This window comes from Trachypithecus francoisi, unplaced genomic scaffold (genome assembly GCF_009764315.1).
Source record: "Trachypithecus francoisi isolate TF-2019V2 unplaced genomic scaffold, Tfra_2.0 Lachesis_group16, whole genome shotgun sequence".
In the NCBI taxonomy this organism is placed as follows: Eukaryota; Metazoa; Chordata; class Mammalia; order Primates; family Cercopithecidae; genus Trachypithecus; species Trachypithecus francoisi.
Window position 1 is genome coordinate 86024157 of NW_022681461.1, and position 27358 is coordinate 86051514.

The 27358-nt window shown below is 39.6% G+C and overlaps 2 protein-coding genes across 12 annotated transcripts in view; one reads left to right on the plus strand and one right to left on the minus strand.

The window, feature by feature from the left end:
• TEX10 (testis expressed 10) overlaps nucleotides 1-18910 on the plus strand; it is a 52357-nt gene extending 33447 nt beyond the window's left edge. For both annotated transcript variants that reach the window (XM_033237977.1, XM_033237978.1), the window contains exons 11-15: nucleotides 370-503; nucleotides 10622-10702; nucleotides 12320-12501; nucleotides 17168-17378; nucleotides 18690-18910. In XM_033237977.1, the coding sequence (XP_033093868.1) occupies nucleotides 370-503; nucleotides 10622-10702; nucleotides 12320-12501; nucleotides 17168-17378; nucleotides 18690-18803 (722 nt within the window). In that variant the 3' untranslated portion in view covers nucleotides 18804-18910. The remainder of the gene's footprint in view (nucleotides 1-369; nucleotides 504-10621; nucleotides 10703-12319; nucleotides 12502-17167; nucleotides 17379-18689) is intronic.
• INVS (inversin) overlaps nucleotides 17737-27358 on the minus strand; it is a 236276-nt gene continuing 226654 nt past the window's right edge. For 5 of the 10 annotated variants that reach the window (XM_033237974.1, XM_033237970.1, XM_033237976.1 and 2 more), the window contains 3 exons: nucleotides 23638-23867; nucleotides 22779-22853; nucleotides 17737-20380 (listed from right to left, as the gene is read on the minus strand). In XM_033237974.1, coding sequence (XP_033093865.1) covers nucleotides 20274-20380; nucleotides 22779-22853; nucleotides 23638-23867 — 412 coding nt within the window. In that variant the 3' untranslated portion in view covers nucleotides 17737-20273. Of the gene's footprint in view, nucleotides 20647-22037; nucleotides 22854-23637; nucleotides 23868-27358 lie in introns of those variants that run through there. The other 5 variants (XM_033237968.1, XM_033237969.1, XM_033237972.1 and 2 more) reach the window with 4 other exon arrangements.

The following is a 27358-nucleotide window of genomic DNA, read 5'->3' on the forward strand; positions in this document are numbered from 1 at the left end:
TATGTAGGAGTATATTATTGCTTTTACTTGCTCATTTGCTTTTTTAAACCTAGCATTAATTGGAAAGATTATGCCTTTCACTCTAAGTAAAAGTGTCAAAACCCTAGTAGAAGTGGTAAAACCGGTTTCTTGCTATATTATAGATTGGGTCTGATCACATCTTTTATGTAATTATATGAATTTAACTGTCTTCATTGCTAGCATTTTATTTTTTAAAATATTGCATGAAATGCAGAAGCTCAGAGAAAACAAGGTAGCTTAAAGAATGTTCACTTGAAGACATACGTCATCTCTGTTTTTTAAAAAATTATGAAAAATGCCACTGCTTTTTTTTTTTTTTTAATTGGCTTTCTTTGTTACCTGAATTAGGGTTTTCGAAAGAGGAGTTGACTTGGCTTCAGAGCCTTCGAGGAGTTCCTCATGTCATCCAGACACAGCTTTCCCCTGTGCTTCTCTACCTTACAGATTTGGATCAATTTTTACACCATTGGGATGTAACAGAGGTAATAGTTCATTTAAAAAGAAACTGATAATTATTAAAATTCAGTTCATCAGCCAGCAATAGTTACTATATATGAATTGCCTTGTGTGAGAGCTTTTCAAAGATACTTGTTTAAAGTGCTTATAATCTTGGATAGGAGAAGTAAGTTTGAAAAGGGAAACATTCTTTATATTATGCCCCTAGAACAGAACAAATCAGCAATTTGAATGATAGATCTGTCTTTTTAAAAGAGGAAAGTATTATGTAAGAGGAAGAATTGAGGTTTTGAAGGATAAGACTTAAGTAAGAGTTGGTATCCTTGAAAGTGACTTTTTAAATGAAGATTATTCACCAGTTCCTTTGGTTTTAAGAATTACTATGTAGCTTATTAAAATTAAATTTAAAACCCAAATTCTTTAAGTTTTGAAGTTTGGTTGACAAGTCTTATTTTTTATTTTATTTTATTTTATTTTTTTGAGACAAGAGTTTTGCTCTTGTCACCCAGGTTGGAGTGCAGTGGTACAATCTCGGCTCACTGCAACCTCCACCTCCCAGGTTTAAGTGATTCTCCTGCCTCAGCCTCCCAGGTAGCTGGAATTATAGGCGTGCGCCACCATACCTGGCTAATTTTTTGTATTTTTAGTAGAGCTGGGTTTCACCATGTTGGCCAGGCTGGTCTCGAACTCCTGACCTCAGGTGATCCACCCACCTCGGCCTCCCAAAATGCTGGGATTACAGGCATGAGCCACCACACCCGGCCTACAAGTCTTATTTTTTAAGTAAATTTAAACATTTAAAAGAGGACTTTGATTTAATTTTATTCCTTTTACAAACGAAATTTTTTTTACTTTCTTAAATAACCGTAATAGTATTTGTCAAATACTTCAGTTTTCTGACAAACCTTCACAAATAATTGAAGTAAATCTTAGAGATATCTAATAAATTGAACATATAAATATCAGAAATCTTATGTTTTAGTACTACTTAATGAAACTTCAGATTAAAACCACAAGTCTAAATTAATTACTGACTTTAAAAAGTATTTTTTGTTACTGTTTTGGGGTTTGGTTTGGTGTTTTTTGTTTTTGTTTTTTTGAGACGGAGTCTCGCTCTTGTCGCCCAGGCTAGAGTGCAGTGGCGCTATCTCGGCTCACTGCACCCTCTGCCTCCCGGGTTCAAGCGCTTCTCCTGCCTTAGCCTACAGAGTAGCTGGGATTACATGCACCCGCCACTACTCCCGGCTAATTTTTTGTGTTTTTAGTAGAGACAGTTTTGCCATTTTGGGCTGCCGAACTCCTGACCTCAGGAGATGCTCCCACTTTGGCCTCCCAAAGTGCTGAGATTACAGGCGTGAGCCACTGCTCCTGGCCTGGTGTTTTCTTTTTAAAAAAGAGATCTTGCTGTTTTGCCCAGGCTGGCCTTGAATTCCTGGGCTCAAGTGATCCTCCTGCCTCAGCCATCTGAGTAGCTGGGGCTGTGGGCATATGGCATCATGCCCAGCTACTGACATATTTTAAATTGGAATTACAAGGCTGATCTTTTGCCCTAATAGGCAAGATTGTCTTAAATGTTACAAATACTTACACTAAATACACAAACAGTATCACAAACATTAATACTAAGGGTTTATTTAATTTCTAAGTTTTTAAGCTTATTTTTATTCTTTTGTGTGTGAGTGTAAATTTAGGGGTACAAATGCAGTTTTGTTACATACATAAGACTGTACAGTGGTGAATCAGGTATCTGAGAGTATCCCCCAACAATGTACACTGTACCCATTAAGTAATCTCCTGTCATTCACCCCACTCCCACCCATTCACCCTTTTGAGTCTCTATTGTCTGTCATTTCACACTCTATGTCCATGAGGAGACATTATTTTTAGCTCCCACTTACAAGCAAGAATATGCGCTGTCTATGTCTGACTTGTTTCACTTAAGATAATGGCCTTCAGTTACATCCATGTTGCAGCAGAAGGCATGATTTTATTCTTTTCTATGGCTAAATAGTATTTCATTGTGTGTAAATATCACATTTTCTTTATCCATGCATATGTTGGAACATTTAGGTCAATTCCATATATTTGCTATTGTGAATTGTGAATAGTCCTGCAATAAACATAGGTATCTTTTTGATGTAATTATTTCTTTTCCTTTGGGTACATACACGGTAATAGGCGTGATGGATCGAGTGGTAGTTCTATTTTCAGTTATTTGAGAAATCTTTCTACTGATTTCCACAGAGGTTGTACTAATTGACATTCTCACCAACAGTGTATAAGTGTTCCCTTTGTCTTCTTCATAGCCATTCTGACTAGTGTAAGATGATATCTCTTTGTGGTTTTAATTTGTATTTCTCTGATGATTAATGATGTTGAGCATTTTTTTCATGTGTGCCTTTTTGGCCAATTTGTCATCTTGAAAAATACCCATTCATATCCTGTCTACTTTTTAATGTGGTTATTTGATTTTTTGCTATTGTTTGAGTTCCTTGCATTGTAAATTTTTGGTATTAGTCTCCTGTTGGATGCATGGTTTGCCTATGTTTTCTCCCATTCTGCAGGTTTTCTGTTTGCTTAGCTAATTATTTTTCTGTGTAGAAATTTTTTAGTGTAATGAAGTCCTATTTGTCTATTTTTGTTTTTGTTGCTTGTGCTTTTGGGCTGTTAGTCATGAATTATTTGTCTAGATCAATGTCCAGAAGAGTTTTCTCTAGGTTCTTAGTATTTCTGTAGTTTCACATCTTACATTTAAGTGTTTAATCCATCTCGAGTTGATTTTTGTATATTGTAAGAGAGATCCAGTTTCATTTTTCTGCATGACATTCCAGTTTTCCCAGCACCTATAGTAAAATTTGTCCTGTCTCCACAGTAGTTCTTGTTGACTTTGTCAAAGCTGAGTTGGTTATAAATATGTGCCATTATTTTTGGGTTCTCTATTCTGTTCCCTTGATCTATGCATCTGTTTTTTTACTAGTACCATGTTGTTGTGTTTACTACAGCCTTATAGGTAATGTAAAGTATCACAGGGAATATGATACTTCCAGCTTTGCTCTTTTTGCTTAGTATTGCTTTGGCTATTCAGGCTCTTGTTTTGGTTCCATATTAATTTTAGGATGCTTTTTTCTAATTTTGTGAAAAATGACATTGGTATTTTGATAGCAGTTTCATTTAATCTAAAGATTAATTTGGATAGGGTTGTCATTTTAACGATGTCAATTTTCCTCTCTGAACATTGAATGTTTTTTCATTTGTTTGTGTCATCTACATTTTCTTTCATCAGTGTTTTCTAGTTCTCTTTGTAGAGCTCTTTTACCTCCTTGGTTAAATATATTCCTAGGTTTGTTTGTTTTTGTAGCTGTTATAAGTGGGATTGCCTTCTTGATTTTGTTCTCAACTAGTTATTGGTATATAGAAATTACTGATTTTTGTATGTTGATCTTATATCTTGAATTCATTTCTAGATATAAGATCATACCATCTAGTTGGATATGGTGGCATGCACCTGTAATACCTCTACTTGGAAGGCTGGGGCAGTAGGATAGCTAGAGTCCAGGAGTTTGAGGATGCAGTGAACTATGACTGTGCCACTGCACTCCAGTTGGGGCAAGAGAGCGAGACCCCATGTCTTAAAAAATAATCGTATCAGCAAACAGGGATAATTCAACTTCCTCTTTCCAATTTGGATGTCTTCTTTTTCTCTTGCCTGATTGCTCTGGCTAGGATGTCATGTGCTATGTTGAATAGGATGATGAAAGTGGGCATCCTTGTCTTGTTCCATTTCTTACAAGAAATCTTTCCAACTTTTCCTCATTCAGTGTGATGTTGGCTGTGGGTTTGTCATATATGGATGGCCTTTATTACTTTTGAGGTATGTTTCTTCTATGCCTAGTTTGTTGAGAGGGTTTTTATCATGAAGGGATGCTGAATTTTATCAAATGCATTTTTTGTGTATTTTGAAATGATCATATGGTTTTTGTCCTTAATTTGGTTCATGTGAAGTATCACATTTATTGATTTGTGTATATTGAACCATTCTTGCACCCCGAGATAGAAACCCTGCATCATGGTATATTACCTTTGATGTGCTTTTAGATTTGATTTGCAAGTATCTTGTGGAGGAATTTTGTATCTGTGTTCATAAGGGAGTAAAAGAATGAATAAAGCCTCCAGGACATTTGGGACTTATGTAAAGTGACTAAGCTTATGAATTATTGGTATTCCCAAGGGGATGAAAGATTTAAAGTTTAGAAAACCTAGCCAACCAGGTAATTGGTGAAAACTTTCCAAGCCTAGCAGGAGATTTAGACATCCAGATTCAGAAGGCCCAGCAGTCCTCAGGAGAGTACGTTGCAGAAAAGACTTCATCATGACATAATCAGACTGTCTAAAGTCAAAATGAAAGAGAGAATTCTAAAATCAGCAAGAGAATCATGTCTAGTCATTTATAAAGAAAATCCCATCAGACTAACAGCAGACTTTTTAGCAGAAACCTTACAGGTCAAAAGAGAATGGGATGGCATTATCAAAATGCTGAAAGGAAAAAGCAAAAAAACTCTGAAAGCCAAATAGCACTTTATTGGCTGAAAGTTGGGATTAGAGAGGTGGTAAAAGATACTCATACAAACAGAAACCAAAAGTGAGCAGGAGTAGCTATACTTTTACAGGTAAAACAGACTTCAAATCAAAAACAGGTTTAAAAAATACAAAGAAAATCATTATGTAATGATGAAGGGATCAATTCAGCAAGAGGATACAACAATTCTAAATATATATGCACCCAACACCAGAGCATCCAGATTCCATAAGTATTACTAGACCTAACGGAAGAAATACATGGCAATACAATAATAGTGGGGTGCTGTAACACCCCACTCTCAGCATTAGATCATTGAGAAAGAAAATACCAAGAAACATTGGACTTAAGTTGAACTTTAGACCAAGTGGATCTTACAGACATTTATAAAACATTCTTTTTTTTTTTTTTTTTTTTTGTTGAGACGGAGTCTCGCTCTGTCGCCCAGGCTGGAGTGCAGTGGCCGGATCTCAGCTCACTGCAAGTTCCGCCTCCCGGGTTTACGCCATTCTCTCGCCTCAGCCTCCCGAGTAGCTGGGACTACAGGCGCCCGCCATCTCGCCCGGCTAATTTTTTGTATTTTTTTTTTTAGTAGAGACGGGGTTTCACCGTGTTAGCCAGGATGGTCTCGATCTCCTGACCTCGTGATCCACCCGTCTCGGCCTCCCAAAGTGCTGGGATTACAGGCTTGAGCCACCGCGCCCGGCCTATAAAACATTCTACTCAACAAACTGCAGAATATGCATTTTTATCATCATCACATAGAACTATCTATCTCCCAGATAGACCATATGGTAGGTCACAACAAGTCCCAACAAGTTTTAAAAAATCAAAATCATACCAGGTATCTTCTCAGACCACAGTGGAATAAAATAAGAAATCCGTACCAAGAGGAACTTTACAAATGATGCAAATACATCACTTTGCATTGATATATTGCAAAATTAAACAACATACTCCTGAACGATGACATGCTCCTGAGCAATTATTGAGTCACTGAAGAAATTAAAATGGAAATTCAGAACATTTTAGAAACAATTGAAAATGGAAACAAATCATACTAAAACCCGTGAGATACAGGAAAAGCAGTGCTGAGAGGGAAATTTATAGCATTAAATGTCTACATCAAAAAAGTAGAAAGATTACTAATCAACAACCTAAACACTGTACCTTAAGGAACTAGAAAAGTAAGAACAAACCAAGCCCAAAATTAGCAGAAGACTTGAAATAACAAAGGTTAGAGCAGAACTAAATGAAATAGAGATCAAAAAACAATACAAAGGGTCAACAAAATGCAAAGTTGGTTCTTCAAAGAGATAAGATTGATAGCCAGTAGCTAGACTAAGCAAGAATAGTGAAGATCCAAATAGACAAAAACAGAAATGAAAAGGAGACATAACAACTGATATCACAGAGACTATTACAAACAACTATACACCTACAAACTGAAAAATCTAGAGGAAATGGATAAATTCCTGGAAACATACAACTCCCCAAGGTTGAACCAGGATGAAACAGAAAATCTGAACAGACCAATAATGAGTAGTATGGTTAAATTGGTAATAAAAAAATCTCCAAGCCGGGCGCAGTGGCTCATGCCTGTAATCCCAGCACTTTGGGAGGCTGAGGCGGGAGGATCACGAGGTCAGGAGTTCAAGACCAGCCTCACCTATGGTGAAACCCTGTCTCTACTAAATATACAAAAGTTAGTCAGGTGTAGTGGCATGTGTCTGTAGTCCCCGCTACCTGAGAGGCTGAGGCAGGAGAATCGCTTGAACCCAGGAGGTAGAGGTTGAAGTGAGCCAAGATCGTGCCACTGCACTCCAGCCTGGGTGACAGAGCGAGACTCCATCTCAAAAAAAAGATCTCCAAAGAATGAAAAGCCCAGGACCAGATGGATTCACAGCTGAATTCTGCCAAATGTACAAAGAAGAACTAATACCCATTCTCGTGAAATTGTTTCCAAAAATCAAGGAGGGAAGAGGGAATTCTCCTTAATTCATTCTGTGATACCAGTATCACATGATACCAAAACTATACAGGGACACAGCAGAGAAAAGAAGACTACATTACATACCTATTTGTCTCTCTTTTTTTTCGGAAACATCGTTTCACTCTGTCTGTCGCCCAAGCCAGAGTGCAGTGGTGCAGTCTCAGCTCACTGCCAACCTCCGCCTCCTGGGTTCAAGCCATTCTCTTGCCTCAGCCTCTTGAGTAGCTGGGATTATAGGTATGCGCCCCCACACCTGGCTAATTTTTGTATTTTTAGTAGAGACAAGGTTTCACCATGTTGGCCAGGCTGGTCTTGAACTCCTGACCTCAAGTGATCTGCCTGCCTTGGCCTCCCAGAGTGCTGGGATTACAGGTGTGACCCACCGTGCTTGAGCCTATTCTTTATTTCTTAAATTTCTTTTCTTTTGAGACCAAGTTTCACTCTTGTTGCCCAGGGTGACGTGCAATGGCACAATCTCGGCTCACTGAAACTTCTGCCTCCCAGGTTCAAGTGATTCTCCTGCCTTAGCCTCCCGACTAGCTGGAATTACGGGCGCCTGCCACCATGTCCAGCTAATTTTTTATATTTAGTAGAGACGGGGTTTCACCATGTTGGCCAGGCTGGTCTTGAACTTCTGACCTCAGGTGATCCACCTGCTTTGGCCTCCCAAAGTGCTGGGATTACAGGCATGAGCCACTGTGCCTGGCTGCTATTTCTTAACATTCGAAGGTGCTTGTCCAGTGAGAATGCAAAATTATGCCATCCTAAGTAATACTGGTTTCATTTTTTCATGCAAAATCTGAAGTAATATTCTCTCCTGGCTGATTTTATTTTTTGTTAGCCAGTTTTGACAGTGTTCTCAACAGGGTAGTCTCTCAGTTCAAGTTACAACCTAATTCTTTTTTTGTTGTTGGTGGTGTATCAATTAATTTATTAACTTGATATATTCATTTTATTTTGAATTCTCTTGTTCTTCCTATCTCTAGGGACTATATCTTTTATAGTTATTTAACTTATTTCTCTCATGGCTTTGTTTGACTCTGGTCACAATGCTAGGGTCATGCCAATGACATCCTCATTTTATTACCCATAGTGCCTGGTACTGTGTTTACTTATAGGTCTTGAAATCTTACATTTATTTTAGGTTTTCAGCTTGCTTTTATCTCTCAGGGTCTGTATGGTGACTTGTAAGTTCTCAGGGAAAGCTGAGCTTCTTATGGTTATGGTAGCACATGTAACTTTCTTGGTATGATACTTGGGGAGAGTTCAGGTGGTCTCCTATTAGTGAAAGGGAAGATTATATTAGAGTAGTTATGGCAGACTAGTTTTCTGCAAAGAACAGTGGAGAATGGAATTTAGAAAGCAACATGTGGAATTTAGGTGTGCTTATTGCTGTTGGGTGTTGCTTCTCCTGTATCCTGTTACTGGTCATAAAGTAATCATTCAGCACCACAGAGTTTATTCTAGTTATATCCTGTTTCTTTTTTGTACCTGCTTTCTCTGATAGAAACCTGGCTCCAGTTATACTTAATATATTTACTTGATCAGCTTCTCTGTAATTAGTCTTCCTTTGCTCCCACCCCCCTCATCTCACTCCATTTGGACTCTGGTTCTTGCAGGCTGTCTACTCTGGGCCATCTCAGCACTCCCGCCAAATCCAGTGCCAAAGTTTACCTAGTTTGGCCCCACCCGTTGCCTTTAGAACTGAATCGTTTAGGGCAGCAAGGGGAGGCAGAGGGGAAGTGATGAAGTGGTCATTATTGAATGTGCACTTTTCAAATGTGGTTTACCTTTGATTAATAAAAATATTCACCATGTTTGTTTTGAAGTAGGAAGATGGCCTTGGAAATGAGTTTTTTCTGATTGTTACTTATAGGTATAAAAGAAAAAGTTACCAAGTAAATTATCTGGGTAATATCTATAAGATACTTTACAGAGAAATAATATATAGATCTGTTGATCCCTGCCCCCACTGTCAAATCTGTAAATAACAAAGTACAAAAAGTCTTGATTTTTCAGGACTAGTTGACAGCTCTCTTGAACTTAATTGACTGATCTCTTCCTAGAGTGATACTCTTCCTTCCACCATTCTTGTTTTTTTATGTGATGTTTTTACATATTTCATTTTTGATAGTATACTGTATCAGATTCTGAGAGTTTGTGTTGTGACTGGTATCTGTGAAGGACTTAGTACTGTTCTTGACTCCTCTTGTTTATCTGAGAACTTAGGAAATTAAAAATACTAGGGGTTTTACTTCTAACTCTACTTTTTGTGCAGATTTCTTTTTTACCTTTAGAGAATAGGAGGCAGTGTTATGAATAAATTGAACAGGATATTTGTATTTTCTGGGTCATAAATATTTTTCTGTGATACATTTCTCTATCAGGTGGGCAAAAAAAGCTTTTGTTAGCCCTTTGTTCATATCACTCAGATCTTTCTGTTGTAGCACTCAATAAAAATACAGTATGCCTTCACTTAATATCCTCAGTAGGTTCTTTAGGAAACGGAAATGACATATACAGCAGGTCCTTGACTAACATATTATTTTGGAGACAGTGTCTTACTCTGTCATCCAGGCCACAGTGCAGTGGCACCATCATGGCTTACTGCAGCCTCAACCTCTTGGGCTCAGGCGATCCTCCTTTCTCAACCTCCCGAGTAAGTGGTACCACAAGCACGTGCTACCACATCTGGCCCAACTTTTCTTTTTTTCTTCTAGATGAGGTACCACTATGTTGCCCAGGCTGGTTTCAAACTCCTGGGCTCGAGCAGTCCTCCTACCTTGGCCTCCCAAAGTGCTAGAATTACAGTCATGAGCCACCAGGCTGGCTGAAAAACTTTTTTTTAATAATGTTAATTGGGGGGAAAAATGATTGCATTATACATTGTTTTGCTTAAAGTCATAGCTTACAAGAACCTGCTAAAGTTGTTAAGTGAAGACTTACTGTACAGTCTCCATGTTGGTAGACTGTAAGCCACTTGAGGGGTATGAGAAAGAAGAGAAGGTTTCTCATTCTTTTATTCCTGTGCATGGCACCTCATAGGGGCTAGCTCAGTATTCAATAAATGATTAGTAGATGAACTATTTGGAAAATTAGGCCAAATATTAAGGTCTATTTGTTTGATCTTTGACATTTGCATCTTCAGAGTAATTTGTTACGTGTTTCCTATAAATATGTAGAGCAAGTAAGTATTAAAAGAATCTGTTGCTGGGCACAGTGGCTCACACCTGTAATCCTAGCACTTTGGGAGTCTTGAGGTAGGTGGGTTGCTTGAATCCAGGAGTTTAAGGCGAGCCTGGGCAAAATGGTGAAACCCCATCTCTACTAAGAATACAAAAATTAGCCGGGCGTGGTGGTGTGCACCTGTAGTCCCAGCTACTCAGGAGGCTGAGGCCAGAGGATTGCTTGAGCCAGGTCATGGGGGTTGCAGTGAGCTGAGATTGCATCACTGCATTCCAACCTGGGTGACAGAGTGAAACTCTGTCTCAGAGGAAAAAAAAAAAAAATCTGTTGAACTTGTTTCTGACCTAAAATGTTCTGATTTGGTTACTGGTTTTCTCCTTTTCTGACAGGCAGTTTTTCACAGTTTATTGGTTATTCCTGCCCGAAGTCAGAACTTTGACATCCTGCAAAGTGCCATCAGTAAGCATTTGGTAAGTATCCTTCAACTTTTTCTCTTAAGAACGAACACAAGATGCATTGGTTAGAATAGAGTTTACCATAGCCCCAGAAATAGTGTGTCTGGAATTCTAAGCTTAATGATACCATAGCCTCTTGCAGCATGATGCATTGGCAAGAACGGAGGAATCTTGGTGTTTTTCCTGGCTGTTATTAATTTAATTCTGAGTGACCTTGGGAAAAGTCTCTTCTTAGGACCTCACTTTTCTAAATCAGTGAAGTAAGGGACCTGAAAATTAAACTTCAAATCCTTTCCAACTTCTGTAATTCGCATGTACTTGCCCTCCGTGTATTGAGAATTCAGCATCTAGACTGGAGTCTGGGTTCCACCTAGAAGGTTTGGGGTCCAAAGTAGGCACATTATCTAACCTGGCACAAGGTGTGGTCCCTGGAAGCTGTAGACTCAACCCTGAGACTGGCCTGTTACTTGATATTGGATGTCTCATTTCCATTGGTATTAAATTCACATTAGATATACCTCTGTAGTTGCTTTTAACTTCCTCCAGTGTTTACACTCTTTATCTTTGGCTTTTTATTGTAATGTATAATAGTACAAAGCAGGGCTCCAAATTATATCTTTGAGAAACACACTTGTTTGGATAAAATACAGGCACATCCAGACTCCTTTTTCTCTTTTAAAATGTTATTTCCCTTGAGTTGGAAGAGAGTACTGCTTTGAATTCCTGGTACCTTCTCCCTGCTGTCAGACTTCCAGTCCTTATCCCTGTGTCATCAACAATGCCCACTTTTTTTTTTCTCTACCTCCACTCCGGAGAATTAGACTCTCCTTTGACTACATTCATTATTCTAGTAAAAGATCGATATGCCAATCAGTTTTGGCCACTATTTTCACACAGCCTGTGGAGGAGGTTAAGACATCAGAGTTTGCAGACTTTCTAAAATCATTACCCAACAGTAGTCTCCAGGAGATTGAAACCATGTATATATACAGTAACAAGTTAGACTGTACCTTAATGACAGTGCATACAGTACATTCTAGATGAATTAACAAACCCTAATGACCTTTCCTGGGTTTCTTGGCAGTGAAGCAGTCAAATGTTAACTATAGTAATATCTTTTACTGACTCCAGTAGAGGTATGTTTATTCATGTCTGAATGACTAAATCAAAGTGCAGAGGAAGGCTAATTTTAAAATGAGCTATTTATACATTTAATTACCTGGCATAGGAGTGGTGCCACATGCAAGTTTTCCAGCCTGAATAATTAAAAAATTTTTAAGTGTGATTGTTGGTACTCAGATTTGGAGTGCATGAAATAATCCCTTTAAATAGTTATTTCTAACCAGCAGTAGACATTTTATAGAAAATTCAGAAGACTTTGTCATGAAGGGGAGAAAGTGGATTGGGTTAATAGCACTTCTTGCGTTTGCATGTTTTCAAAGTCATTTAATTTAGAGATTAAATTCTCAAAGAAAAACAGGACCTTAAGGTGTGGCAGGTGGCATGTGTTAGGTATATATTAGTTTTCAGTAGAAATGATGTACAGTTAATCGTGAATTAACAGGTTTTGGTTTTATTTGCAGGAGGGGGGCTGTTTTGAAGAGGTAATTAATCTCGTTTTTCTCTGCTTAGGTTGGGTTGACTGTAATTCCTGACAGCACGGCTGGCTGTGTTTTTGGTGTTATCTGTAAGCTCCTGGATCATACTTGTGTAGTTAGTGAGACTCTACTGCCATTTCTGGCTTCTTGTTGCTACAGTCTTCTTTATTTTCTGCTCACTATAGAGAAAGGGGAAGCAGAACATCTAAGAAAAAGGTAATTATTTTTTATTTTTCAACCTTAATTTTCCTACTGTTCCCCCTCCCCCAACCAAATAATAATAGAGACAGTTAAAGATAATTAGGTTATACAAATACCTTAAATTCTCTTTCAGAGAGTTTGTGTCAGCCTGGCTAGCTTTTTCTTTGTTCCTTCATGAATCCCCTTTGTGTTGTAGTGAAAATTTTTAGTTTTTTGTTTTTTTCCCCTTTAAGTTACAAATTGGAAAAGTTAGATGGCAGTATAAAATTTTTTGTGAGGTTTCTTTTATTAACATTGCTGTAAGTCTAGCAAGAAAAACAATTCTACCCTTAGGAGGATGGGCTATTAGTACAAACCTTTGTATTTTGTTTTGAGCTTCATTAGAGCTAGCCAGAGTGGGAATTTTAAAATCTTGGATTTAAGGAAATGTTTCTAAGATGCTAGTGTTTTTAGTTAGTACTTTTGCTCGTATATAATATTCAGGCTAGAGCTTTTAGCATAGTTGGGAAGATTTTACTTTAATTTTAAAAAGTATTTTATGCTTGTATTCTTATTGGTGTGCCCATTAAAAGTTCATTGTAGAAGGTTTTAAAACCTGCTAACAGGTTGGCAAATATTCTGTCACCTGCTGTTAATGTTTTGATATGTGCCTTTTTGGCCTTTTTTGAACTTCCGCATGACATGAAAATACATATACTGAATGTATTAAAAACATGTATGTAGTTTAAAAGGTAATTAAAAACTGAGCCTCCATTTAACCAACCCCAGGTTCAGATATAAAATATCATCAGCACATATACTGTTAATGTACCCTGCACAGTTAAATGTCTTTTATGTACCCCTCTGCCCCAGATCACTTTGGTGTTGATCAACTTCATTACCTTTATAAAAAAAATGGTTTTATGTGCATTTTTGAACAGTATCATATTTGTTTTGCATTATTTGTGGATTTTTTGTAATGGGAATTACACTGCCTGTATATTTTGTGATTTGATTCTCTCAGCATTGCTTTTGAGATTGGTTGAAGTTGATTCATTTAGCTGTATTTCATTCATTTTTATTTCTCCATACCAGGGTTCAGCAAACTTCTTTCTATAAAGGGTCAGTTAGTAAATATTTTAGGTTTTGCAGACCATTAAGGTCTCTGTCACGGCTACTCAACACTGCCATGGTAGTGTGAAAGCATCAATCGATAATATGTAAATAAATGAGTATGATTGTGTACCAGTAGAACTATTTACAAATACTTGTCGTGGGCTGGATTTGGCCTGTGGCCAGTTTGCTCAGTCTCCTGTGTAGTATTCTGTTACATGCACGTACTATAACTTAGCCATTTTATTGTCAGCATTCAAATTTTTTCCAGTAAGAGTATGTGTATAGAAAAAATGGTGTATTTCACTTTAAATATACTATAAAATTTATGCATAACATAAATTTGATGATAGTTTTCTTATACATCATCAAACTTTAGGTCTGACAGGTCAAGAAAAGGCTTTATAAGTAGCAAGGAACTTCTCAGGGTTCTAGAGATTTTATAAGATCCCCACTTAATGAAATGTGTGTATTGCTATTTGTTATTTCCTGTCACTTGAAGTACAGCCCCTAAAACAACTTCATGCAAAGTTTCAAAGATCTATTATAGTCTCTTACAGAGAAACCTCCTTTGACTTCATGTGGCTGGAATGAACAAAATTAAGTGTGTGTAATACTTGTTTGCCTGTTTAAAATGCCCAGTTTTAGAGGTGTTCTATACTGGGTACCGGAAAGGTTGACATTACTAGGATATTAGGCACAGTTGGCAGCCAAAGTCTTAGGTACTAAAATTCCCATTTGGGCTATTTCTTCCTCACTGGAGAAGGTGTTTATAAGATTACAAAATGATGAGAGTGCTGGTCAAATTACTGGGGAGCCTTTGATTTCATAAATGCTGGCCAGAAAGTTAGGTTTGACCAAGTTGAGTTGTTTAGTACTGTGTCTACTGTGCCTTGAAGATACTGTTCTATTGTCTCCTTGCCTCAGTGTTACTAATGAAAAATCTGCTATTAGTCTGAGCCCTCTTAGTTTGTAGGCAGTAATCTTATAGGTAGTAATCTATATTTTTACTGTTTTCTCTTCATCTTCAGTGTGTTGCAGATCAGGATGTGTCCTAGTGTAGGTTTGTTATTTATCCTGCCAGAGACATAGTGTGCTTCCATAATACAAAGATTCAGTTTTTTTCTTCAAGTCTGGAAAGTTGTTATTAATTTCTAACCATCTTCCCCCATTGTTTCTATTTTCTTGTAAAAACTCCTTTTAAACATAGGGAGCTTTTCATTGTCTTCTTTATCTCTTAAAAATCTTTTAATTTGCTAATTCTTTTACTTAATCCTCCTACTGAGATTTTATTGCATCAATTATTGTTTTGTTTTCTTTTGGATTTGTTTCTGTTTTGGATTTTCATTTGGTATTTTGTCATTCTTGCTTGTTCTTGGTTTACTGGTGTTTCTTCAAAGTTCTTGTTAGTTCCATTAACACCTTTTTCCTCCGGTGTGGGCATTCTCCCTTATTTTAGGGAGCAAGTTGAACAGACTTGTATATTTTGGGCTGCATACCTTTTCCCTGAGGTGTCTTTTGTGGGAGTTCTGTGGAGGTTTGTAGACTTCCCTGTAGGATAGTTTGACATTTGCATTTTCCTGGCTTCCCATTCTATGCAAGGAGCATAGTTCAAACTCCCTGCCTTCCATACCTGGGTTCTGAAGCCTCAGCTTCCAGTACTGTTGACTGTTGAAAATCCTAGCCCTAAAATCCCACATACAGTTTTGTATGACTGGGTATCTTTATATGAATTTTGTTATAGTTTCTGTCACCTAGAGGTTTCACCCATCTGGCCTTGAGCTTGGCTGTCTTTTTTTTAAAAGATCTGTGGTTATTTGAAATCCACTCAAATTAGAAAAGTAGAAAATGAAAATATTTGATTATTACAGGAGTAACTTGTAAAACTCAAGGGCTAGGAATTGGAAATTTAGCAACGGACAAAGCAGCTTACTCTATTTTTCTTCTAGTTTGTGTAGTCTCTATCTCTGTGCCTTTGTGTTAGCTACGTCTGCAGTCCGGCTTTCTCTTTTCTCCTTGCACATGACTGTCCCAGCTGGGCTCTGCATAAGAGTATCTATTTGGCCTAGAATGGATTCACTATTCACCATAGATGGAATTACCATATGTGGAGTCAGGGAAATTGGTTATATGGTGAAAGGGCTGCTCCCTCTAGACCTGGAGGTAGTGAGGTTCTCTTAGAAAGATTTGGGAACTAGGAGGATTATACATGCTCCTGGTAAAGAAGCTGCAACAAGGTCAGAGCCTTTTATAGTCAGCGGACTCTAGGTCCATATGAATATTGCACCATCTAATTAATACTTGTAGAATGTGGTTAGGCTAGCTGCAGGGTCACCTGTCTCTACCATAAACATTTTGCTCTATAAAGATATCAAGAGAATGATGTTCATTGTTCTTGATTTGGCTCTTAGCCTAAATGTTAGTGAAAAACACCATGTTTACTGAAATGCGGATAGTTTTCTCTTGTTCTTGAGTTTAATTAGGTCCCACCTGTCTTTTTTTTTTGCAATTGCTTTTGAGGACTTGGTAATGAATTCTTAATCTATCTTGAGTTAATTTTTTTTTTTGAGACAGAGTCTTGCTCTTTTGCTAGGCTGAAGTGCAGTGGTGTGATCTTGGCTCACTGCAACCTCCGCCTCCCGGGTTCAAGAATTCTCCTGCCTCAGCCTCCCAAGTAGCTGGGACTATAGACGCATGCCACCATGCCCAGCTAATTTTGTATCTGTAGTAGAGACAGGATTTCTCCATGTTGGCCAGGATGGTCTCTATCTCTTGACCTTGTGATCCACCTGCCTCAGCCTCCCAAAGTGCTGGGATTACAGGTGTGAGCCACCATGCCTGGCCGAGTTAATTTTTTGTATATGATGAAAGATAGGGATCCATTTTTATTCTTCTACAAAAGGATAGCCAGTTGTCCCAGCACCATTTACTGAATGGAGAATCCTTGCCCTTTTGCTTGTTTTTGTCACCTGAGTTGAAGATGAGATAGTTGTAGGTATGTGGCTTTATTTCTGGGTTCTCTTTTCTGTTCCACTGGTCTATGTGTCTGTTGTTTTCTACCATTACCATGCCGTTTTGGTTACTGTAGCCTTGTAGTATAGTGTGAAGTCAGGTTGTTTTTGCTTAGGATCGCTTTGGCCATTCTGACTCTTGTTTTGGTTCCATATGAATTTTAGAATTTTTTTTCTAATTGTGTGAAGAATGATGTTGGTAGTTTGATAGGAATACAGTTGAATCTGTAGATTGCTTTGAGCAGTGTGGCCATTTTAACAATACTGTTTATTTCAATTCATGAGCATGGAATGTTTTTCCATTTATCTGTGTCATCTGTGATTTCTCTCAGCAGTGTTCTGTAGTCTTTCTTGTAGAGATCTTTCACCTCCTTGGTTAGATGTATTCCTAGGTATTTCTTGTGTGTGTTGGGGGGGGCTATTGTAATTGAGATTGCATTCTTGATTTGGCTCTCAGGTTAAATGTTATTGGAAAACATGTTTCTTAAAAGGACATTTCAATTTGGGGGAATATGGAAAGTGGGGGCTTTTCCTGTGTGCATTTGCTCACTGACTCATTTCTGTCTCTGTTATTTTAGGGACAAGCTGTGGGGGGTCTGTGTCTCCATCCTGGCTCTCTTGCCTCGAGTCCTCAGGTTGATGCTGCAGAGCCTGCGGGTGAACAGAGTTGGGCCTGAGGAGCTGCCTGTTGTGGGCCAGCTGCTTCGACTGCTGCTTCAGCATGCACCCCTCAGGACTCATATGTTGACCAATGCGATCTTGGTGCAGCAGATCATCAAGAATATCACGGTAAGAACATGGTACCGGAGGTTTTGTAATATTAGCATAAGAATGAATTTATGACAGGGGCATGGGAGGGAAGTGTGTTTTGAGGGAGAAAGAGATCCCATACAATGAGTCCAGGAATTAACCCCAGTGTGGTAATTTCTCAGGGTCTCCTGTGCTGTCCAGCACCTGACTGTGACTTAACGGGGGTGTGTGTCTGTTATTCCAGAACTGGTAATAAAAGTCTTAAAATAATCAAACTAAATGAAGGTGACAAAGCTTAGTTTAGTTTGAAAAGGTAAGGGCATCAGAGTCATTCCTACCTAAACTGTAATACAGACTCTATTAATGAACTGTGACAGCTGGGCAAGTTTTTTCTTTCTTTCTTACCTATCCAAGCTTGTTTTCCTATCTATAAAAATGGGAATAATGCCAGCTTTATTGTGTTTTGGTGATCATTAAAGGAGATAACCAAAGTAAATTTTTTAGTATACCTGACATTTATAAAGTGCTCAGTAAATGTTGTCATTAAGGAAATTAGCAGGAATAAACTTCAGGCCAATTTCTAGTCACTTAGTTCACTGGAGAGTAAGAAAATCAGAAGTAGTTGCAGACTTCAGCTTTGTCTAATGGTTGGCTGTCTGCCTTCAGCTGTGTCTGTTTGGCGGGGACAGCTCTGTTGTTTAGGATTCCTTTGGTGATTTTAGTTTGTGGGGGGTTAAAAAGGTGTTTTGTATAGTTTGATTTGCAGGTTGTCCCTTGAGATTTGTAGTAATACTTTGAAGTAATAGTGCTTTTACATGCATATAACACAGGTCCTCATTAGAATTTTCTCAGTAGCCTTTGTAGGGGTAATGGAAGTGGTGGTGGAATAATTCAGAAATAGTGAAGGGAAGAAAATCAAGAGCTTGGATTATTCCCAGACTGGAGAATCAGCCCATTTCTGTAAAGAAGAGATTGACAGAAATTGTTGGTTGGCCCTGTAGAGTTATTCTCAGTTGGCATTGGAGTAAAGATCATGAGACACTAGAATGGCAAGAGGGGGAGGCAAGGGTGAAGGGATGGTTGGTGGTGAAATTTCATTAGTCTCTAGCATGTGCAGGAGGGAACACAACAAGAAACCGTTGGCATTTGAGAATATAACTAGGAATTTCCACTGCCTGTGGTAATGCCCGATTAATAGTTCCCTGTTTCCTGGAAGACTTCCTATGGTAATTTATAGACGGGGATACAGTTGCCACAGCTCTGGGAAATTGTGTTTGGGTGTGAAAAATACTGTCAGGTAGCATAGAGATTTGGGTACAATTCTCAAATTACTCTTGTTTTTCTCTCTAGACATTGAAGAGTGGAAGTGTTCAGGACCAGTGGCTCACAGACTTACATTACTGCTTCAACGTGTATATCACTGGGCATCCCCAAGGGCCCAGCGCACTGGCTACAGTGTATTGAAGAGGCCGTGGTACCTCCTGTTTGAAGTTGTTTATTCACGTCTATCTTATTTTGAAGGAAGACTGATGTAATAGATCTTTTGTCATTAAAGCTGAACTTTTAAAGAAGTTTACGAACCTTCTTTGCAGTGACGTAGGAAAATAATATTTGGGAGTTCCTATTGATGTGTAGGCTGGCTTCCTGGACTAGCACATGATACATGGTCACGGGCGTTGTGCGTTGTGCATTGTGCATTTCATAGGAGATAAATATTTACAAAATAGAGAGTGATCCTATGGTACCTTCTGTTATGTACCAAGAAATTGGCTAAATCTTTGTAATCCCATCCAGGCAGACCTCATTCTTTGTGTTTTCGTGATCACAAAAACGATGACTTATAGTAATTAGCAAACTAAAAACCAAGGTAGTTAACTTAAGCGAACACTTCATTGCCTGTCTCTTAACTTTAGCACAGAAGTGGCACTGATGTGAAGAAAATGAAAGCAACCCCCAAAATACTTGTGAGTAAAATATATCACTGTTTATGCCTACTGTCTATATTCGTACAGCAGCTTTCCCCTTAAACAATGTGAAAGAGTCCATGATCACTGGATTTTATTTAAACCAGGTGTTCTTAGAATGCTAGGATGTGTGCCGTTTCATTCTTCCCTGCCAACAGGAATGGCATTTTAAGAAGACTGCTCACTTCTGCAAGTAGAACATTGAAGCCTGAGTTGGCACCTTGCTGCATGAACAGTCTGGTCTGTAAACCCTACCTGACAGAATCCTTGATACTGTAATACGGCTGTTGGTATTCAGCACTGAGAGAGCCATTCAGAGAAGACGTGGCAGCAACTTGTGGCCTTGAGAGGCTAACGTAGGAACTGTAAAATGTAAGGAATCACCAGAATGTATCTATGGTCTTTTGTACAATTTCTAAATGCAAACAGTGGGTCATGATTCTGATCTAAAATTTAAAGCTGATTAATTTTGAAGTCACAGTGGGATGTGAATGTGGTGTGTGTGATAAGTTTGTTGCATTAGATTCCAGGAAAGTAGTGAGAGGAAGGCTGCTATGGGACAGGCTTCCTATCTCATTTAGGTTCATCTCTTGAGTCAGGAAGCCAGTACCAGCTAGCTGGCAGAAATCCCAACCCAGCAGCCTTAGTTTTCCTTAGATTTTACTGTTAATTATGAATTCTCATTTCCAACCATACAGACTGCGGTGAAAGCAGACACCCGGGCACTTTGCACAGACATAGTCTATGCAGGTCCTTTCAGTGCAGGCTACGTTGATTGACAAAACAATGCTGTGTAAGAGCAGAAAGGAAACATTCTGACGTTTTCTTTGAGTTAACACATTTTTAGGTGAATAAGCCTTCAGGTACAGATATTAAAGTTTTCCCAAGGTGTAAAAGATTATCAGCAGAAAATTTAAACTCTGCACTAGCTATGCCAGCTCCCCCGAACCCAGTCTTCCTCCATAGGCAGTCAAGGTTTTGTTTTGTTTTTTGGCTGAGTAGCTGATTGCAGGTTATAAGAAAAGTTCTTTGATCTTCCACTGTTATCAAGGAGATGTATGCACTGTAGGTTGCTCACTGTTAAAAACAAATACCAGATAGATACTCAGGTTATTAATTTTAAGGCTGAAGGGAACAGTTCATTGATGTTGAGGAAGAAGGATTTAGGTTTAGGCTATCCCTGGGATGATGGGCCAGTTTACTGTAGAGACAGGATGAATTAATAATAATAGCTTTATATTTTCTGCAGTCTCAAGATATGGGACATCTCTTCAAGGGAGTCTTGACTAAGAGAGAGCAGGCACTTGGGGGAGCTGGTAGTGGAACCTCGATCTTCAGTCTGCCTGAAATAACAAATATATTCTCTCTCTGTGTCTCTCACATAACACATTACATAAACACGTAACCTCTTTTAACTCTCCTATTATACTTTGAATAGTCTGTTCTAGGAAATAGGTTAGGAAATATTCAGATCCTCATGAATGATAAGCTGATGGGAATATCAAACTTAAAATGGATTTTTGAGGCCTTTTTATGACTTTGAATTAACAAATGTATAGGATGCCACAGTCAGAAAACGTTAGTGATATACTTTGACAAATGATACTGAGGCCCCATATGGTTGGGAGACCTTGCTGAAGATATTGCTATATTTTGCTTCTAACTTGTTATGGAGCATATAAGCAAATACATTAAAAGTTCAGTAGTTTTAAAAAGTAGCAAACATATGTCTCAATTTTTCTCTCTTGGTTTTATAACTTCCACAAAATTATTTTAATGTGAACTATTGTTTTTGGCTGTCTTCACTGTATCTTGAATGGAGTTGTCATCTGTGTACCACTCTGCAGGTGAGCAAGAATAAACTGGATTTATACAGGGGGTACCAATACTAATAATCACAGTTATTCCATTCACTGGAATGGAATTTTAAAGGGCGTTGTTTTCTTTTATTGTTAAAGAGATAGGCCCAGGTGTGTGTGTGTGTATCAATAAAAGGCTCTGCTGAGATTCTTGGTGGGTGGTTTCCAAGGCTGGGTGTAGAAGACTGAAGTGAGCAGGGATTGTTTTGCTGCCCCAAGGAGGCTGGCATTTTGCTATATCCACCTTTCTGTTTCTTCCTAAGTGGTAAAGGCACTATTAAAACCTCTTGGGGGTCTCTCTCCAAGTTGGAGGGTGAGAGCAATAATATTAACTGGTTAATGCTTAATGTGGGTGGGCTTGAACCTAACAAAACCATGTGTTCTCCCAAATTTGGGGTTAGGAAAAGATCATTTTATCCTTGTCTGATTTTAAACCAGTCAAAAATATGTGTAGGACAAATAAGTTGCTTGTTCATATGAAGTCCTAAGAAATCATTAAGTTTTGATTTGAATTGATTTACTCTGTCCCTTCTGAGTCCCTTAACTAAAAAAACTTATATGCTACTAAACACCATTTTAAAAGATGTCTGGTAGTCTTGGATTTGTTTTTCTCTTGAGACATTGAAAAATGATCCAGTTATCTAATTTATGCTAGTATTTGATTGTCTAAATGCCACTTCTCTGGTAGTGATATCTGACAGTTCTGTTTTTGAAATGATTCTTCAATTTGCTCAGGTATAACGAAAGAGTGTTTTTTGGTTGTTTTTAAACAGACTGTAGGCCTTGATGGCTTTCAAAGTTTCTAACTACCCCACCCACCACTCCCTGATCAGTCTGTCTGTATTACCTGAGTTGTCCAACTCTTATTAAAGATTTGGCAGTAATTACTGTGCCCCCCACCTCCAGGTTTTTGCCCCCCATCAAAAACTAAATGAATGTTAAAGTTCATGCTGACAGTCATTGTTCACCTTCCCAGCTGCACTCTGTTCCTCCAGGATGACTGTGTGGATCGGGGAGGCAGCGGGGAGCGTGTTGCCATAGCCACCTATGAGAAACACTGGACCTGGCATTAGCTGCTGACAGCAATGAACTTATCACCCATATTTAATGCTGGCGTGAAAGAGGGGGCGCTAAGTAAAACTCTTGTCTTGCGGCTGAAAAGAAAGTTCCCTGAGCTTCTCTAGTATGAGGGAAATCACGCACAGCTGAGCCTGGGCTGTACATGCTCTCAGTGTCCTCTTCATGGTGTTCTTCCCATCTTGGAGAAGGAAATGGGATCATAAGGATTATAAAGGATTCCCAAGTTATTTCTTTTTACAAATGACAGTATTTTCATTTATTTTCTCCTTTATGTGAAAAACTGTATAAAAGTGATCAATAATAGCTACCATTTATTGTTTCTATTGGAGTTAATGTTAATAATAGCTTTTAGTTGTGAAAATAATTTGCCTCTTAGGGAGACAGATGTTGGCTACAGTAATAATCCCATGAAATCAAATGACCATTGGAAAACCCTGGCCATCTTTGTTCTGATGTTTTCTGTCTTTGGGGATGAAATGAAGGAAAACGCTTCCCCATGTTCTCCCCCACCATCTGCTTTGCAGTGGCTGCCTTACCTGAGTTGAGACGCAGCACAGAAGAGGCTTTTACAGATCTTGTAGGATGATGTATTTTCCCTTCTTGAGAACAACCTGAAATGAACCAATAACTGTTACTTTTCTTTGGCAAGGGATACCTTTGGCCTGACCAACTTCTGAATTCCTTCTTGTGGTAAAGGCTTGACCTTGCAGGCATGTGTCAAAATAAGTTAGGTATGGTGTGGAACCATGTAGGCCCAGGGCAAAGTTCTGAGATTTTGCCAAATGAATGCTAAAGTTCATGCTGTAGGAGATCTTTCTAAAGTTGCCTTTGCTTTTTTTCTCTTGAGCCAGCAAGGCTTCTTGAACTCTACTGGGTCTACTTGGATGGGCTTTTTGCAGAGCTGAAAATGTTTCAATTTGTAGAAGTTAATCTGCTGAACAAATATTTACTGTAGTGCATGGGTGTTGAGCATTCTCATAGTGGGCAACCCTATAACATCTTAGCATAGGAAAAGTCAGGGTCTAGCTAAGGCTTGAATGCTCCAAATGGGTAATGCAAGGGGGAGACTCAGGCAGGGGTCTGGAGAGGTTTAAACAGTAAAGCTTGAGGGCGCTCTGGGCTGAGATGCTAGAACGCCTCACAAAACCAAACAGTTCTGACCCAGTATCACTGGGAGGCAGGCACGAAATGGTGCTGTTCTCTTGGTGCTTGAAAAATAATAGGTTGGTGCAAAATTAATTGCAGTTTTGACCATTTTGAATTACATAGTTAATTTTGCACCAACCTAATTTATCTGAATGGAAGTTTACCCAATGTAATTAAATCCCATTTCAGATTCTGATATGGCACTCTGGGGGTGGTTGTGAACTACAAAGTAGGCAGAAGGACAGTTACCATAGATTTGCTTAAGCACTGAGTGCTTAGTGGACTTTGTGCCTGAGGTGCCCTTGGATGGACTCTTGGGGGTCTTGCTTACTGCAGTAGTTTGGGGGAGTTTTAGTTCCAGTTCCTTCCTCCAAATCTGGAGGAGTAATGCTGTACACTCTTGCCTCCATCTATCCACATCTCCAGCTCCAAGCTGCTTCATATGTCGAAGGTGGGACAGGTGCTTCCTGAGCTGGTAGCTGGTGGGGTCAGAGGAGAGGAGAGGCTTTAAGATCACAGTACTGAGAAAACTAAATTTCCTTAAGGTTCCTAGAAACTATAGTAGTAGTATTTGCTGAATTCCTGGTAGGTTCATTCAAGCTCCCATTCCTAATTTCGGCGGCAGCATGTTGAATGTGGAATTCTTTTTCCATCATCAGACACCTCCTGAACTAGGATTCAATCATGATTCCTTGCCTTTAAGGAGCTCACAGACTAGTGGGACAGGCTGCTGTGTAAAGAGGGACGTGTGGCATGAGAGTACCATGCAAGAGCAAGGAGCTGGTTGTGCAAACAGATGCAGGACTGACTGATGGATTGGTAAGGTTTCACAAGGCTAATGTTTGTGCTGGATTTTAAAAGATGAATAGGAGCTTACCAGACAGAGAAGGGCATTCTATGCAGCAGAACTGGCATCAGCAGAGATACGGGCATTTGTACCAGAAAGTCAGTAACACAATGTGTTGGAAGCACTGTGTATTTGGTGAGGAAAGGGGGCTTTAGAGTGGTAAAGGTATGAGCTGCATCTTACCAAGATAAGTCTGTTGGAGGTGGGTTTGGAGTGGGTGAGGGATGGGGGATGATGGCTATATTGACATCTAGGGTTTATTTGATGCTTTCTATCCTACATGCACTTCCAAACTTACTGAGCACAACTATTTTGAGGCCTCCAAAGGAAAGCTGCAGCAATGTTTATTATCTGTATCTGTCTTTATTCCCAGTGAGCCTATAGGTAGCTGCAGAGAGCAACGGGCTTCATGTCTGATTTTACAGAGATTCCATTTGGGCTGCACCAAATGGGAAGTAATCTTTTTCCTAAGTCTGCTAAAAGCTCCTTGCAGTACGTGGTGCAGCCCCTCCCTCCTTCCCCAAAGGCTGATTTCAGTCAGCCTACATGACTCTTCCTTCTTTCCTGGAGAGTAACACCATGGCATCCCTCTACTAGAATACCTACCACATTTCCAAAAAGCCAAGTCTAGACAAAAGTATGGCACTACCACTCTATAATTCAGTTTCTCCTGTTTGAAATGCTGTCTTCTATACCTTCTGCTTTTGTGGGCACAGAACTTGTGGGGAAGCCTGGGTAGTGGCTGAAGCTGTTAATGGTGTCAGCCCTCAGTGGGCCCAGCAGCACCTTTCCTGTTCAGCTTGTCCAGGATCCTGTTTCAGTTCTTTAAAATGTCATCTTACTTGGTTATTAAATTGACAATTTTAAGATCAAGTTTCATTTTCTCAGGACCCAAGGTTCATTTTGCCCCCTCCTTCCCTGCCTGTTTTCCAGCTCCTTTTCTCTATCCTGCACCTGTCCCCTATAACCACAGCCTGCACTGAGCACTTACGTGTCCAGCCCTGACCCCTGCCCCAGCCCTCACTGCTTAGGTTTGCTATCAGACACATTTTCAGGACAGCACTTCAGGCTCCTGTATTTACAATAGAAAAAGTAGTTATACTAGAACTAATAAAAATGTTTTTACTGTCACCAGACTTAGCTTTCTGCAATGTGCAACAATCCCAGAAGTCCTTTGGGTATCAGAATTGCACAATGGCACATCCAGAGGGAGCCTGTGTAGTTGTCTATCCAGGTGGGCATGTTAGACCATAAGCCCACTGTTCTTGGGAGGCTCATTTGCTACTCTGGTCACTTACTGACAGGACCTGTCAGCTTCTGACTCTTCAAAGAAGTCAAACAGACAGTTGAAGAAGGAGACATTTCAGGTAGGGAGCAGCTGTGAGGTCTGGCGTGGTAAACCTTGCTGGCTTGTTTAGATCCTAGATTTCAACCAAAATACTTAACAAGTTCATCTAGATGGTAGCCAGTGCATGTACCAGCATAACTGCCCCAACGAGGGGGTGCAATGGCCATTTCCACCTGTGGCTTTAGAGGCCGACTGTCTTGGCTCAAAGCCAGCCCTGGCACTTGCTCTGTAATGTTGGTGAGTTGATGAACCTCTCTGTGCTTCAGTTTCCTCATCTGTGGAACGGAGGTAAGAACAATATCTACCTTGTAGGGTTATCGGTGATGAATACATGAATTAATCCAGGTAAAACTAGTTTGAACAGTGTCTGGCACAAGTGTCCAATAAAAACTACTAGTATGTTAACAATTGGTAATAGTAATATCACCCTTCTCCTGGTTACCCTGATGTGTATAACACCAACCAGGCAGTCTTCTCCATCCTATTTTCAGGCAAAGTGCATGGGGCCCATCTCCACCTCCATTAGCTTGACCACAGCAAAAACTAACTTCACTAATAATGTAAGGGAAAGGCCCTTGGATTCGAGTCAGCCAGAGGTTCAAGTGCTGGATCTGGACAAAAAGGACAAGTCAATTTTGCCTCTCAATCTGAAAAATGGGGATACTGCTCCCTGTCGTGGTGGCTTCCTGGTGTGGTTGGGAGATCACATGGGGTCAGGCATGGGAGGACTTTGTTAATGGCCAAGAGCTGAAACAGACATGAGGGAGAACACATTGCAAAGCCTGTGCAAGCACAAACCAGATCACCTGGCTCTGGGTTAGGCAGTCTCTGGTATGATGTGAACGGAAGCCTCTCCCTGGACCTCCCGGGAATCCATCTTGTTTTCTCCCTGCCAATGTTAAGGAGAGAACGTCTTCCTTTTTCTCCTGACAGGAACCTTGATATCTGGCACACCTGTGCCCGCATTATTTCCTTGCCTTGTCTGCCCATCCGTCTTCCTCTCCCCAGTGATGGTGGCAAAATAACTTCCACCTATCTCTTTTCTTGAGACAGGTTCTCACTCTGTCGCCCAGGCTAGAGTTCTGTGGCATGGTGATGGCTCACTGTGGCCTCGACCTCCTGGGGTCAAGTGACCCTCCTGCCTCAGCCTCACAAATAGCTAGGACTACAGGCGTATGCCACCACGCCTGGGTAATTTTTGTATTTTTTTGTAGAGACGGGGTTTGGCCATGTTTCCCAGGGTGGTCTCGTCTCATAACACTGGGTTCAAGTGATCCTCCCACCTTGGCCTCCCAAAGTGCTAGGGTTACAGGTCTAAGCCACTGTGCCCGGCCAACTCCCACCTATTGGTGATGGGTCCAGCTCCTCTCTGGACACTCATCACTGTAAGGCCTAATTTAGATTTAGGCTCTAGTGAGGCTTTCAGGATGAAAGAGATTATAAGACATGAACATTTGTAGCAATAAGACCGCTCAAGTCCTCCCATGATCACCCCCCAGCAGCATTTGTCTCTACTATATTGGGACACTGTTGCAGGCTTTTAGGACAGCCTTCATCCCCACTCCCAGTGCCTACTATGTATTTTGAGCTTGGTAGATGCTCAGAGAGGTTTACATAATACAGTTTAGTCACTCAATCTATTATATCCAGAACCTGGTTTAGGTTTTTCGGGTATGATTAGTTTCTGGGTAGTAAAGACATAAGAATAAAAATAAAGTATCTCCTATGTGTAGTAATTTAGAATTAATGAAGTGTGCATTATCTCATTCCAGTAA